Source organism: Rhinatrema bivittatum, chromosome 11 (genome assembly GCF_901001135.1).
Source record: "Rhinatrema bivittatum chromosome 11, aRhiBiv1.1, whole genome shotgun sequence".
Classification (NCBI taxonomy): Eukaryota; Metazoa; Chordata; class Amphibia; order Gymnophiona; family Rhinatrematidae; genus Rhinatrema; species Rhinatrema bivittatum.
In genome coordinates, this window is record NC_042625.1 from 777,142 (window position 1) to 793,699 (window position 16,558).

At 46.1% G+C, this 16,558-nt stretch overlaps 1 protein-coding gene across 4 annotated transcripts in view; it reads right to left on the reverse strand.

Annotated features, from left to right (window-relative positions):
• AP1B1 (adaptor related protein complex 1 subunit beta 1) overlaps positions 1-9,512 on the reverse strand; it is a 392,478-nt gene extending 382,966 nt beyond the window's left edge. For 3 of the 4 annotated variants that reach the window (XM_029571859.1, XM_029571858.1, XM_029571860.1), the window contains exon 1: positions 9,150-9,269. In XM_029571859.1, the coding sequence (XP_029427719.1) occupies positions 9,150-9,265 (116 nt within the window). In that variant the 5' untranslated portion in view covers positions 9,266-9,269. Of the gene's footprint in view, positions 1-9,149; positions 9,270-9,362 lie in introns of those variants that run through there. The other variant, XM_029571861.1, reaches the window with a different exon arrangement.
• Positions 9,513-16,558: the final 7,046 nt, after the last annotated feature.

Below are 16,558 nucleotides of genomic sequence, written 5' to 3' on the forward strand. Positions count from 1 at the left end.
CGGGGGAAGGGAACACCTCGCCACCGCAATTGAGGATATGCGCCCGCTACCTCGTCCACGCCGGGACCGAGGGCCTCGTAGGCTACACCCGAACGTCGTCCGGGGGCTATGTCACTGCCGTGGCTCGGCAGGACCGAGGACTTTCCCACCGGGGGAGCACGTCAATCACCCCGGGAGCTCGCTGGGGGAGGAACCCGAGGGTATCTACCGCAGGAGCGCGGGGCTCTAAGCGTAAATAAGCAGGAAACAATGAAAGAGAATCTGAAACGAGAAAAAAAGAGAGAAAGAAATCAAAGTAGGCTTGGAAAGCATGCTCAACCAGCGTGCAGGCACTCCAAACTGCTTTGGAGACGGAAATTACTGAGTCGCTGCGCTTCCTGTGGGGCTATATACGCCCCCGTACTGACGTCAGATCCGTCTCCAATTGCTAGCACGCGGATACTATCCCATTCGTACTGAGTCCATCTGGCTACACGCCAGGAAATAGTGCGATTGTCTTGGTATACTATTGTGAAGAGCCAGGTCTTTAGTTCCTTTTTGAAAGTTTTGAGATTCGTTTGTAATCTTAGATTGGAGGGAAGTGTGTTCCATAGTTTGGGGCTTGCGAGTGAAATTGCACGCTCACGTACTTGTGAGAGTTGAGCTGATCGAACTGAAGGGATTGTGAGTAGACCTTTATTAGCTGAACGGAGATTTCTTTGTGGAATGTGAAGTTTAATTGCTGCATTCAACCAGTCTGTTTGTTCTCCATATATTATTTTGTGTACTATGGTAAGGTATTATATTCTGTTGCCAGGTATGCTGCCGCCTGATAAGAGACTTATCTTGTGTTTGCAGAAGAAAGACTGTATAAATGTATCAGCAGTCCCAGGGATCACTACCTCAACTTCGTGACACTTCCAGCTCAAGCAGAACCAGCCTCTACTGTACTATAGCACCATAAGCTTTCATTCACGACCATCTGCATTTGTAACCCCTATTTTATATCTCCCTTCCAAACTCAGCCCAACCATCACAGCTATAGTCCTCAGGCAGAGGGGTCATCAGCAGCTTTCTCCAGAACACGACAACATGGACCAAGAATCTAACCTATAGGGAAGGCCAGGGTTGTGAATGCTGCCTGCACATAATTTCCAGCCCCAGCCAGCCTAGGCAGTAGAATCCTGCCCAGGAATCAAACCTAAGTCCTTCACATGGCAGTGTGCAGCCCTTGCCACCAAGCCACATGGGTTGGCCCTGTTTAAAATCCATCTGTTAATATTTATTTATTTTGAACTTTTCTATACCGACTTTCCAATAACAGAATTACTGATCAATTCGGTTTACATTTTGAACAATAACAGTGACAAGAAAATGTCTTACAAAAAACAGGAAGAAATAACTTGGAGATAAATATATGGGGTTAAATAACAACGAAATACAATATACAAAGCCTAATATAGGCTGAGGCAGATAACATCGGTGTGGGGTTGTGTAAAGAGTTTAGGACTGACATTAGGTAGGGAGTTAAATGTTGGATTTTTGAACTGCCAAGGAGTTGGAGTTGGAAAATTTTTTTATTGGGGAGTTCCTTGAGTTATTCTATGGGGTATTCAATGGGGATTTAAGGAATTTTTTAAAGTTGAACTTGTCTAGATCTTGTATAGTTCTCTTGTAGGTTGTTGAAATTAACTGAAGTTCTTATATAGTTCTCTTATAGTTTGATTGAAAGTGACCTAAGGGAGCTTGGCAGAGATTATTGTGCTATGGAAAAGCTTGGTGGAAGAGCCAAGTTTTAAGTCTTTTTTTGAAGATAATGGGGCATTGTACTGATTTGAGTTCTGGCAGGAGCGTATTCCAGAGTTTGGGACCAGCTGTGGAGAATGCTCTTTTGCTTAACGCTGATTTCATTGGTGGTATCTGGAGATTGTTTCGGTAGGCTTGTCTCACTGGTCTAGTAGAGGTGTGGAGTTGGAGAGGGAATTTGAGCTTGAGTGGGGCCAGGTTGTGTAATGCTTTGTGTATTGATGAAAGCACTTTGAAGAGTATTCTGAAATTGACTGGTAGCCAGTGTAGGCTTTTTAAAATGGGTGAGATGTGGTCTCTTTTGTTGGTCTTGGTTAGGATCCTTGCCGAAGCGTTTTGCAACATCTGTAATGGTTTTAAGGCGTTTGCGGGTAGGCCTACTAGAAGAGAGTTGCAGTAATCTATTTTCGTGAGTATGATTGCTTGTTGAACCAATCGGAAGTCTTGAAAATATTAAGAAAATATTAAGAACATATTAAGAAAATATTAAGAACAAACATAAGGTTTCCATACTGGGTCAGACTGAAGGTCCATCAAAACCAGTATCTTGTTTCCAACAATGGCCAATCCAGGTCACAAGTACCTGGCAGGATCCCAAAAGGTCAATAGATTTCATTGCTGCTTATCCCAGGGATAAGCGCTAGATTTCCTTAAGTCCACCTTAATAATGGTTTATGGAATTTTCTTCCAGGAACTTGTCTAAATCTTTTTTAAACCCAGATACAAGAACAGCTTTCACCACATCCTCAAGCAATGATTCCCAAGGCTTAATTATGCATCAAATAAAAAATATTTTCTCCTATATCTTAAATGTATCATCTAGTGAATGTCACCTAGTCTGTGTATTTTTTGAAACAACCAATTTGCGTTTATCTGTTCCACTCCATTCATTTCATAGACTTCTATCTCGCTTCTGCTGTCTCTTCTCCAAACTGAGGAGCCCTAACCTCTAGCCTTTCCTCATACAGGAATCATTCCATCCTCTATCATTTTGAACACCCTTCTCTTTACTTTTTCTAATTCTGCTGTCTTTTTTTAGATGCAGTGACTAGAACTGCACATAATACTCAAGGTGTGGTCACACCATGGAGCAATACAGAGGCATTATGATATTCTCTGTTTTATTCTCCTTTCCTTTCCCAATAATTCCTAGCATTCTATTTGCTTTATTGGCCGCCGCCATACACTGAGCAGAGGATTTCAACATATTATCCACAATGAAGCCTTTTCCTGGTGGTGACTCCCAATGTGGAAAATGCATGGTGTGGCTATAATTTGCATCACTTTGCACTTATCCATATTAAATATCTGCCATTTGGATGCCCAGTCTCCCAGTGTCACAAGGTTCTCTTGCAATTTCTCACAATCCTCTTGTGATTTAACAACTCTGAATAATTTTGTATTAAAAAATGTGATTGCCTCACTCACTGTTCCCATCTCTAGGTCATTTATGAATGTTAAAAAGCAACAGCTCTAGAATAGTCCTGGGGCATGCCACTATGCACCTTTCTCCACTGAGAAAGTTGGCCAGAGCCCTACTCTGTTTTCTATCTTTTAACCAGTTCTCAGTCCATAACAGTACATTGCCTTCTATCCCATGACTTTTTTTATTATTATTTCCTACAGAGTCTCTCATGATTCTTTGTCAAATGCTTTCTGGAAATCCAGATACACTATATCAACTGGCTCACCTTTACCAACACATTTATTCATTCCTTAAAAAAAAAAAAAAAAAAGGCAGCAAATTGGTAAGAAAACTTCCCTTGTCTAAATCCATGCTGACTTTGTCCCATTAAACTATTTTTTTATATGTTCGGTAGTTTTGTTCTTTAGAATAGTTTTAACCATTTTTCCTGGCACTGACATCAGGCTTACTGGTCTGCAGTTTCCTGGAACTCTTGTTATTACACCTAAACAGCAAAAGAGCAAACCTTAAACACCATAAAGCCCAAGTTGCAAAATACCATGAAGAGAAGAGACCCAGCCACCCTTCCCCCACCCTCCCAGCTCCTGTTTTCATTTTACATACTACAAGGGACTGCCTCAGAGACTGACCTATGAAGTAATGGAAGGTGACAGAGCCCAGCGCGTGCCAATCATTCACTCAATCAGTGGGCGCTCATTACATAAAGCTTTCCAGCTCAGTGCTTGCGCCAAGGTAAGTGTGCTTTGGGAAATGTTCATGTTCTCTAGAGCAATTATTCCTCAGCCACCTTAACAAGGGAGTTCACGGAGTGCAAGAACACAGCAGGGACTGAGTTCAGGGTGCATCCATCTAGGAAATTAGGGATGTAACATCATTAATGAAAGCTGAGAGTACTATATAGTTATGACCTTTTGTTCCAGTGCTGAAATACCATGCAAAAGCACACAGAAAATGGTCTACCTTGCATACATGACCAAGACCTTTTTTGTTAACAAGATCACAATAGCCTTTGATTAAACATGGTAGTTTACTACAAACAGTAAAAATTTCCAGACAAAGAAGAATATGACTAAGGACAGAGTATGTCCATAGGATAATGAGAACACTTGACTGACCCAAAAGCATGTACAGCAATTCATGGTTGTTATAAACTTATAATAAAAAGATGGTAGGAAATCATATGGTACCAAAATGGCACCATTTGACAGATTATCACAAAAGGCAATATAAGTTTTCACTGGTTAGTTGTCCACAGTTTCAGCGTTCTGTGCACACAATGGCCAGTGCTATGCAAAGACTTCCTTCTTCAAGCTTGGATGAGAGCAAAGCTTTGAAAGGTTCTTTCAAAATAAGCAGATGCATTTACATAAATGTCACTAAAGGGTTACTATTTGATTGTTCATATTGTTCTAGACAGCATTGTCTACAGATATCAAGATCAGGGTCAATAATGCAGTATAGTACCACAATGTTACTGTACATTCAACAGTGAAGAATTTCAGTTTCTTGCTATTGGCCAACTCTAGCTGGCAGACAGTCACAAGAGCTGAAGGAGGATAGAAGCCAAATGACAACACTGCTTCTGCTGGCTCCATGCTTCTAAGACAAGAGTAGACTCCAATCGCCAGGGCAGAGGGGGGCAGTTAGCACTGCCTCTGTTCATATACTACCTTTCATAGTGCATTAATAGAGAATTTTGATTATTAATGCTGTCGATCTGGGCCCTTACACAAGTACTAACAGGAAACAGTGTCCAGAAGTTTCATGCTCCCAGTCCTAGATTCAAATTTTAGCTATTCATTAACCTCCCAATCGGGCTGATACACTAAAAATAGCCGGAGAGCGGGCAAGCACCCGCTCTCCTGTGCGCGCGATACAGTAATTTATTTAAATTAGGGCCGGCGATAAAAAGAGGCACTAGCGCGTCCCTAGCGGCTCTTTTCTGACAGAAGCGGCGCTTATCACCGGGTTTGACAGCCGACGCTCAATTTTGCCGGCATTGGTTCTCGAGCCCGCTGATAGCCATGGGTTTGGAAACCGGACACTGGCAAAATTGAGTGTCCGGTTTTCCACCCGCAAGCCTTTTTTTTTACTTTTTTTTTGTAACTTCCCCGGCGCAGGCAGAAATTAATGCCTACCTTTGGGTAGGCGCTAATTTCTTAAAGTAAAATATGCGGCTTGGCTGCACATTCTACTTACTGAATCGCACGGGAATAACTAATAGGGCCATCAACATGCATTTGCATGTTGCGGGCACTATTAGATTCGGGGGGGGGGGGTTAGACGCGCATTTTCAACGCGCTATTACCCCTTACTGAATAAGGGGTAAAGCTAGTGCATCGAAAACGCGCGTCCAATCGCGGGTTAACAGTGTGCTCCACCGGAGGTCTTATATTGGATTCGGGATGCAATTGGGAGCCAATGTAATTCCTTTAGTACGGATGTTATGTGTTTGTTTCTGCGCGTATTAGTGAGGATCCGGGCAGCTGTGTTTTGTAGTATTTGGAGAGGGTGGATGGAGTTTTTCGGTAAGCTTAGGAGGAGTGAATTACAATAATCGAGTTTAGAAAATATTTTAGTTTGAAGTACTGTACGAAAATCCGGAGGGTGGAGTAAGGGTCTTAATTTCTTAAGTGTGTGCAATTTAAAGAAACAAATTGTAGTCATATTCCAGAGCAAAGTAGAGCAGAATATATTTTTATTTACAGCAGCCTTATTTGTTTTATTTATAATCATTTGATTGTATTTAGACACTCATCTAAAGGACCCCCAATGCATGACGACGGGATCACTTGAGAAACATGACCTACCTAATATTTATTAGTCAAAAAAATTCCACTCACATACCAACTGGTCCACAATACATACTAATTAAAAAAAAACAATAATCCAGTGAATGACACTGGACACATGATATATGTGCAGTCAACCATTTGTCTTATGATGGTCACTTATTAAATAGTACGTGCTGTGGTCAGCTGGTATAAAAATGGAATTCATTTTTACTCAGGAGGTTTTTCTATTTATAAGCTTTATTTATACAGAAATGTGAAGCAATGATAGGGGAGCAGGAACATTAATAGTATTCCTGTGTTACATTTCTGAAGCAAGACCAAGACCACAGAGCGCCAGCAAAAGATCAGGGATTCCAGTCCAGGTGCTTCTAAATCCTAGCTCTGGGCTCTAACCACCAGCTATCCCTATCACTAGACTAGTGTTGCTCATCCAAATTCTGGATTGCCATACAACCCCTCCCTCTGACCACCATTAAAAAAACACAAAAAACCACACACGCATACACACCAAAACCCCCCCCCCCCCCAAATAAAACATGTTTACAATAAGAACTAATGATAGAAATCAGATTTTCTTTTTACACTTCCTCTAGTTTCTATTCTGCAACTACATCCTAATTAACATGGCTCAGGCTCTGGCCACAAGAAAACCAAAAGCCTTTTTTCTATAATACGGCAAAAGGAGCTATGCATATGTAATAATAGAGTTTTCAATTATGATGAGAAGAAAAGACCATCACAGAGCTCTCCTGAGCAACAACTGCCCCACTACACCCAACTATATGTGCTGTTTTTGGGGTGAATTTTCAAAAGCATTTACATACATAAATGTTAAACTTTGAAAGTTACAAATGGAAGCAATTTCATGGGTACTTTTACACATACTGCAAAGAGATAATCCTGGAGGCAGAGAAATATAGGGGCACACTTTCAATTTTCAAAAGTAACAGGCCGATACAGTAAGGGCGCGTAAGAAAAAGTGCGGCAGTGCTGGGCGCCCGCTCGTTTGCCGCGCGCACAATTCGGATCACATACCGCTCGATACAGTATTTAAATTAGATGCAAATGCAAGCCGCATCCAAAGCGCAATCCATTTTACTGTATAGAGCGCTATACAGCGCCTATACAGTATCCTGGGTGTGCTGGTACCTGTCATTTGAAATGACAGGTATCAGGAAGTGGATGGTTCTCCTATGCTCTGGCATCGGGGATTGCCAGTCCTCTCCCCCCCCCCCCCCCTCCCGAAGCAAGGCGCAGGGCGAAAATCGACTCAACGTGTTATTAAAGCAAATAGAAATTGTAACAAAAGTAAACTTACTGCATGCTTCCAGCAGCCCCAGTCCTCTCTCCCCTCCTCCCGAGGTGCCCACCGCGGCTCCACTGCCTCCTGGGGGCAGCCGGCGGCGAAAGCGGCTTCCAGCAGCCCCGCCGGCGAAGGTGCATGAACTCATGTCCAATTTGGGCGCTCAAGCAGCGAAGGCGCATGAGCGCACGCCGTGACCTCGGACGTCCATCCGGGCGCTCAGGTCACGGCGTGGGCTCATGCGCCTTCGCCGGCGGGGCTGCTGGAAGCCGCTTTCGCCACCGGCTGCCCCCGGGAGGCAGGGGAGCCGCGGTGTGCGCCTCGGGAGGAGGGGAGAGAGGACTGGGGCTGCTGGAAGCAATGCAGTAAGTTTACTTTTGTTACAATTTCTATTTGCTTTAATAACACGTCGAGTCGATTTTCGCCCTGCACCTTGCTTCGGGAGGGGGGGGGGGAGAGGACTGGCAATCCCCGATGCCCGAGCGTAGGAGAACCAGGCCACACCATGTTACTGGCTTGCTCTAACCCACCCACTTATTTGACCGGAGCCTGCCTATTGCTGTCACATCCCTCTAACGCCAGGGTCAGGGTAGGCAGTAAATTAACGGGTTAAAGACGCGGCAAAACAGTTGCTTAAAAAGGCGATAATCGGGCCGCACGTTACTGTATGGGAGGGAATAGCTAATCTGATCGTTTACATATCATATACATGCTGCGGGCGGAAAGGGATACGCGTCGATTTAAAGAAGCGGTAAAGATTGGTAAAAACGGATAGTGAATCGCGGGTTAGACTTACGCGGCCAAATTGTGGGTACAAAGCTGGTTAGAAACAGGGTAACCGCGGCCGCGCTTTACTGTATAGGCCTTTATGTGCTTAAATCTTCACTGGATTGACACCTGCACTTTAGCAGGTGTAAATGTGCATGCCTGTGTAAACAAAGATATGCACAGTCCTACTAATTTTTAAAGCAAACTTGCCTGTGAAATCCACTTTTAAAAATCAGGGCTGATTTCTGAAGGTACTTTGTTATAAAACTGGACTTCCTATGACAGATGTCAACGCAGTGGGGACTTCACCAAGACCACAAAATCCACAAGTAACTAAACAGCACTTGGAACTGAAGAAAAAAAAAGTCCAAAACGTGTTCACATTAAAACCTACCTGCATCAGCCCTTGATACACCAAAAATTAGGAAAACAAAAAAAAACGTCCTTACTAACCCTTTCCACTTTGGACCTCTAGCTATCCTCAAAAACCTTACAGGCATGTGGTATTCCTCTGCAAGCTTATTTCAAGATTTGGAAAGCGCAGCTCCGAAGTAGGATTCTAGTAAACAAAATCTGCAGAAAGGCAAGCAGCCCTCTCAAGGAAGTATGAAGCACTCCATAATGCACCTGAAGTCTTAATTTTAAAGCTGCACTGGCTGCTTCTCTATCACAATCTGACCTCAGGAGCCACTAAATCTAGCACAATCTACCTCATTAAAGTTAAAAACAAGGGCTTGGATGCAATTAATAAGAAAAGCAAACCCAAAAATGTATCCTTCCCCAATTACTTCAAGCCGCTTGGCTGTACCATACGTCCCGATGTGCACTCCCCACAATGAACACGCTCTGAACTGTAGAAGTAGCAAAACAAACAATCCCCACTCGGGAAGCATAAATTCTGAGGACATTACACGGGAATAAAACAGCATGCAGAAATAATCTGTGCAAAAACTAGGAACATACACTAAAAGAGTACGCGTTTGCAAACAGAATAAAACTCCCGTACACAGGTGCACCACATATAACCACACACATCTCCCGCCATACACAAGCACACTAGACAGACTACTACCGGCTGGGAACACACTCCGGGTATCCCCGCAGATCCGAATCGCGCTTCACTTCATTCTCACTGCCCGCTGAAGCAGGCAGCAGGTCGCTCTCTAGTTCAGCCCTCCCCCCGATCATCTGATCGCCACTTCCGGCTCCCCCCCAACCAAAAAGCAACCCGCCGTCCGCAAGGAGGGCGAGCAGGAAAAGCCTCATCTGTCGGGTCAGCACTAACCTGGGCCCCACCTCCCTCCGTGAGCGAATAGCTTGGATGGCAAGGGATGCAAATCCCCTTACTCCCGACCGCTCTCAGAAGTAAAGATGGCTGCCGGCGCGCGATTCCACAGCTGTCATCTGGACACCGGAAGTGAACACAGCTAGCGGGGTGGGACTTCCGGTGCAGAAGGGTGATCCGAGAGAGTTACGCTATACCCAGCAATTGGGGAGTAGGCTCGCTGGTCAGGGAAACTGTCATCACACTCACATGCCGATGCTATTGCACGGCGCAACCCCCATGCAAAATGGGAATTAGCGCATCCAATCGCGTAATAGCGCTCTTCACATGCAAATGTATGTTGATGAGGCTATTATCTATTTCTCCCATGCAAAAAAAAAATAGTGCACCCAAGCTGCATATTTTTACTCGCCAAAATGAACATGTGCCCGCAGCTGTTAATTTTGGAGGAGCCCAAAAAGTGTACAGAAAAACATCACAGGTTAGGAAAAGGGACGCTCTAAAATTGAGCAATTTCCTAAGGGGCTGACAGCCAATTTCCCCTAGCACCTCCTTTTTACCACGGCAGTCCATTTGCATTGGGCACCACAGAGAGGTGGAATGGTGCGCATTAAGGGATAGATTTTCAAATAGCACGATTTGGCATACTTTTGTTGGCACATCAGGCGCCAACAAAAGTACTCTGGATTTTAGTAGATATGCGCGTAGCCGCTAAAATCCGGGATCGGCGCGCGCAAGGCTATTGATTCCGTATAGCCGAGCCGCGCAGCCTACCTCCGTTCCCTCCGAGGCCACTCAGAAATCGGAGCGGCCTCGGAGGGAACTTTCTTTTGCCCTCCCCTCACCTTCCCCTCCCTTCCCCACCCGCCCAGCCCTGTCTAAACCTCCCCTTACCTTTGTCGGGGGATTTACGCCTCCCGGAGGGAGACGTAAATCCCTGCGGGCCGCTAGCGCGCCGGGACGCGACCTGGGGGCAGGTCCGGAGGGCGCGGCCATGCCCCCGGACCGCCCCGGGCCGTAACCACGCCCCCAGGCCTGCCCCCGAAACGCTACGTCCCGCCCTGAAAACGCCGCGCGGATCGGGCCCGCCCCCGACATGCCCCCCTCGGAAAACCCCGGGACTCGCGTAAGTCCCGGGGTCTGCGCGCGCCGGTAGGCCTATTGAACATAGGCGCACCGGCGCGCAGGGCCCTGCTCGCCTAAATCCGGGCGGATTTAGGCAAGCAGGGCCCTGCGCGCCTGTAAGTCTCAAATAACTATTTTCTTTGGAGGGCCATCTATTCCAAGGGCACAAAAGAATTTCTTTCTGAAGGGGCTATCTCCCTCTGCTACTTGTCCCCTCCTCCTTGCAATCCCAAGGGTGAGTCCTTTTTGGAGGGGGAGAACTAATCTTTCTGGCACAAGCAGTGAGGTGAAGCCCTTGTTCCCTGTACGTACCCGGATCAGTCCAGACTACTGGGTTATGCCTCCCTTCCAGCAGATGGAGACAGAGGAAAAACTTGAAGGGCACCCCCCTCTAGTATTTCCCTGTCTCCTACAGATGAAAGTAGCAGAACCTATGGTCCTGATCTTATAGTATTCTCAAAAAAAAGGAAAAGAGATAGATAATATCTAAAATTGATATCTTTGGCTTGGTCAAACGGATTAAAAAAAAAAAACAGGAGTACATGCCTCCCAGGGGGTTGGTAGGTCCTAGTGGGACCATCCTCCCTGGTTGAAGTCAAGGCTAGGGGTTAGGACCCTGATTGCTCCTGTTCCCAGGCCCGGTGATTGTCGCTGTTTGGGGGCATATCAGTGGTCCGGTTCCTCCCCCACCCAGAGAAGTAGCATTCCTCTGTTGCGGCCTCCTCCACCCAGAGAAGTAACATTCCTCTGGTGAGAGCTTTCTTGAAAAAAAAAAAAATTTAATACTGGCTCATTCGAACAAAGTCAAAGGAACTTTGCAGGCTGGCGGTCCACAAGGTGTTACACTGCCTCCACTCTCTCAGTTGGATCGTCAATTATGCCAAAAGCCACCTGATCAAGGCAACAGATCATTGGCTGAATTCACCATAGAGTTTAAAACTCTTGCGGCAGAACTTCGCTGGGACCCCAAATGTCTCAAGACTCTCTTTTGCAGAGGCCTGGATAACCGTTTAAAGGACGAGCTGGCTGCTCACCAAACACCTGACTCGCTGGACGAATTAGTAGCCTTGGCCACTCGGATTGATCACCGGCTCCGGGACATGGTGAAGGAACTCCGGCCTAGGGTGTTACCCGGGTCGAAACAGGCCAGTACTGTCTCTACACCTCGGATGGTTCCAGTAATCCCTGCTGCTGATACAGATGAACCTATGCAACTTGGTAATGGACGCTTGACTTCAAAGGAGAGAAGATTTCGGAAGAAGCGCCGCCTTTGCATGTACTGTGGTCAACCCGGCCATGATGTTTCTACATGCTCCATTCGTCCAGGAAACGGACGGGCCTAAGTCCCGCAGGAGGACTGTTCTTAGGCCATACCGCAACATCTCCTCCCCTCTCTCTCCCGGTCTCTTTGACCTACGGACCGATCACGGTTCAGACTCCTGCCCTGGTGGACTCAGGGGCAGGAGGCAACTTCATTCTCAGACGTCTAGTGGAAGACCTGAGGAGTCCCCTCATCAAATTAGAAGATCCACTATTGTGTTACAACTTGAAGTGGGCTTTGGACGTTCCCCAACTTCGCCACGTCCACTGAAGATCTCAGTGATGTCCCCAGCAGCTCATCCATCCATGCTGACATCTACAACAGTGAATTTTCTTCCAAGACTCAAGATCCACCTGTCATCAATGCAGAAGACGACTTAGAATACAAGTCGAAGAGGGGGGGGCGCTGTCGCCACGGAGTAGAATGGTAGCTTAAACCAGAGCTCCCTCACACGGCAAACAGGCTGCCGATTTTGGGCAGCCGGCGCGCGCCGAGCCGCGCAGCCTGTCTCCGTTCCCTCCGAGGCCGCTCCGAAATCGGAGCGGCCTCGGAGGGAACTTTCTTTCGCCCTCCCCTCACCTTCCCCTCCCTTCCCCTACCTAACCCCCCCCCCCGGCCCTATCTAAACCCCCCCTTACCTTTATCCACGGATTTACGCCTCCCGGAGGGAGACGTAAATCCACGCGCGCCAGCAGGCTGCTGGCGCGCCGAGACCCAACCCGGGGGCGGTTCCAGAGGGCGCGGCCACGCCCCCGGAACGCCCCGGGCCGGCACCACACCCCCGGTCCCGCCCCCGAAACGCCACGCCCTGCCCCCAAAACGCTGCGTCGTTCGGCCCCGCTCCCGACATGCCCCCTTCCAAAACCCCGGGACCTACGCGCGTCTCAGGGTTCTGCGCTCGCCGGTGGCCTATGGAAAATAGGCGCGCCAGCACGCAAGGCCCTGCTCACGTAAATCCGGGCGGATTTACACGAGCAGGGCTTTTAAAATCCGCCCCAAAGTTTTTATTTATTTCTTTTATTAGTTTTGTTAACAGTGGAAAAGTTATCCATGTAAGATATGTGTGGACCATTTGCACTGTAATTTTGATTTATTGGATAATAAAATACAATTGACAAAAAAGAATACAAGTCGAAGATATTCTGGATGTTCGTAAAGAGGCAATACTTTTGAATACCTTCTAAAGTGGGAAGGTTTCGGCCCCGAAGAAATCTCTCGGGAGCCACAGACCAATATTCTGGACAAAGAAGCTTCTTCAGTTCCACCTCGCGCATCCTTCAAAACCCAAGCCTGGTACCTGAAGAGGAAATCGCCCTTTGAAAGGAGATACTGTTGCGACCGTCGCTGCCCGCCGTCTCCACTACGCCCACCTTACCTCTTTGGCGACTCCCTCTTTGCCTGTTGGAAGTTTGGCTGCTGCGGCGTCCTCTTGCCACTCCCCTCAGGCGTCCCTGGACCGGCTAGATGCTGCACACTGCCATGTTTCCCAGCAGCCTAAGGGCGCGCGCACAGCGCGGCCCCGACTCAAGTACCAGCAATGGCGTGAACCTCAGGGGCGTCCCGCTGAGGTGACGTTATCGGCTGCAGATATTTAAGGTCTCAGTAAACGCTAACATATCGAGTTAGCAAGGGCTTTCCTCCAGGTATCGGCAGATGGGATTCGCTCTCCGCATACCTTGCTACTCTGCCTCCTCGGACTTACCAGGGGTACCCGCTCCTCGGGGGCCTCGCTTTCTCTTTTGCTTTTCAGATCGCAGTCTGGAACCGGTACTCGCTCCTCGAGGGCCTATGTTCCCTGACTTGCTCCTGAATACCATTTCTGCCAGGAAGTCATCGCTGCCTACAACACCAGTGAGTTACCATCTCTCTCTCAGAGCTCTCCCTGGAACCAGGTACTCGCTCCTCGAGGGCCTAATCCATTCCAGCTCCTGGGCTGCTTCTAAGAGACTATTGTGTGAGTCTCTTAGAAGCACTGTTCTGTTCCTGAGCTCTGCATACCCTGCCTACTCACTATATTCAGTTTCTCTCCAGCTCAGTTATCCAGGATCGCTGTTCTAGTATCTGAGGGACTACAGTCCTGCCAGGCCCTTCCAGCTCACTACTGCCACCTCTGGTGGTTCAATATACTGTTTAATAAAAGAACTAGTGTGTGTCCATCTCCATACTCTGAGCCTGACCGGTGGTCCCTCTCGGGATCTTCCCCCGGGGGCGTAGTCATCTGCCACCGGCCCAAGGATCCACTCACAACTACCACGAACACTAACAATCGCGGGATGGGCTCCATGAGCAGCATCATAACATTGGGTAGAAAAACCCTTGTATGTTGGGGAAGAGTATAGTGATAGGAGTATAGTACCATCCACCTGGCCAAGATGGTGAGACGGACAGTGAAATGCTAAGAAAAACTAGGCAAGCTAACCAAACTGGAAGTGCAGTAATAATGGGAGATTTCAATTACCCCAGTATTGACTGGGTAAATGTAACATCAGGACATGCTAGAGAGATAAAGTTCCTGGATGGAATAAATTAGTTTTATGGAGCAATTGGTTCAGGAACCAACGAGAGAGGGAGCTATTTTAGATTGAATTCTTAGTGGAATGCAGGATTTGGTGAGAGAGGTAATGGTGGTAGGGCTGCTTGGCATAATAACTGGAAGGGGGACATTAAGTAAATCTACAGCTCTAACACTAAATCTACAGCACTAAATTTTCAAAAGGGAAACTTTGATAAAATTAAGAAAATAGAAAAAAACTGAAAGGTGCAGCTGCAAAGGTTAAAAGTGTTCAACAGGCATGGACATTGTTTAAAAATACAATCCTTGATGCGCAGTCCAGATGTATTCCACGCATTAAGAAAGGTAGAAGGAAAGCAAAACGATTACTGGAATGGTTAAAAAGTGAGGTGAAAGAGGCTATTTTAGCCAAAATAATCCTTAAAAAATTGGAAGATGGATCCATCTGAAGAAAACAGGAAAAAGCATAAGCATTGTCAAGTTAAGTGTAAAACATTGATAAGACAGGCGAAGACAGAATTTGAAATGAATTTGGCCGTAGAGGCAAAAACTCATTATAAAAACTTTTTAAAATATATCCAAAGAAAGAAACCTGTGAGGGAGTTGGTTGGACCCTTAGATGACCGAGGGGTTAAAGGGGCCATTGTAGAAAGACTAAATGAATTCTTTGCTTCCTTGTTTATTAATGAGGATGTTGAGGCGATACCAGTTCCAGAGATAGTTTTCAAGGGTGATGAGTCAGACGAACTGAACCAAATATAGAAACATATAGAAACATAGAAATGACGGCAGAAGAAGACCAATCGGCCCATCCAGTCTGCCCAGCAAGCTTCACCCTTCTGTTTTTTCTCCTACTTATCTGTTTCTCTTGGCTCTTAGTAACCTTTGGTTCTATTTCCCTTTCACCCCCACCATTAATGCAGAGAGCAGTGATGGAGCTGCATCCAAGTGAAATATCTAGCTTGATTAGTTAGGGGTAGTAACCGCTGCAATAAGCAAGCTACACCCATGCTTATTTGTTTTACCCAGACTATGTTATTCAGCCCTTACTGGTTGGTTTTCTTCTCCCCTGCCCATTGTAGCAGAGAGCTATGCTGGATATGCGTGAAGTATTAGTTTTACTTCTCCCCTGCCGTTGAAGCAGAGAGCTATGCTGGATATGCGTGAAGTATTAGTTTTACTTCTCCCCTGCCGTTGAAGCAGAGAGCTATGCTGGATATGCGTGAAGTATTAGTTTTACTTCTTCCCTGCCGTTGAAGCAGAGAGCTATGCTGGATATGCGTGAAGTATTAGTTTTACTTCTCCCCTGCCGTTGAAGCAGAGAGCTATGCTGGATTTATTTATTTATTTATTTGTGCAATTTTTATATACCGTTGCCCAGAACAAAGAGTTCTATCTTAACGGTTTACATAATAAATTAACTTAAGACAGTTAAGAAACCAGAAATAAATACAATAAAACATCAATAAAATAAAATAGAGTTATTTAAAAAACTAAAATAGCATAAGTAAAGTTAGAAATAGAAAACCATAAGCTGCTATAGATTCATAAAAACTCTTGGATATTATCTCTGTATGCTTCTAAAAATCACCATGGATATGTGTGAAGTATTAGTTTTACTTCTCCCCTGCCGTTGAAGCAGAGAGCTATGCTGGATATGTGTGAAGTATTAGTTTTTCTTCTCCCCTGCTGTTGAAGCAGAGAGCTATGTTGGATATTTATTTATTTAACAGCTTTTGAAATTCCGACATTCGTAAGGCACATCACGCCGGTTTACAAATACCTCAAAGAAGGAGGAATTACAATGAACAGGGGGCAAGGGATGGGAGCAGGCAAGAAAAGGGAGAAGGGTAGGGGAGATAGGAGAGGAAAGAGAGAAATGCAGGTAGTGCGAGAGAGAGAAAAACAACCGTAAATACAGAAGGAACTTATATACAACAGTATGTATTGAAAGTGAAGAAGCAACATTATCTATCAACAAATACTGAATAAGCCTAATAATTGGTAATACCTATAGCTTATGAACTCGTCGTTAATTTTACATAGAAACATAGAAATGACGGCAGAAGAAGACCAAACGGCCCATCCAGTCTGCCCAGCAAGCCACACAGTTCATCCATTTATTTATTTATTTATTTATTTTCCCCACCCTTTTTCTCCCTCCCACCCATCACTATTGGCTTCCAGCACCCTCCGGCCCCACCTCCCTTCCACCCCTCCACCATGCAGAGAGCAGCG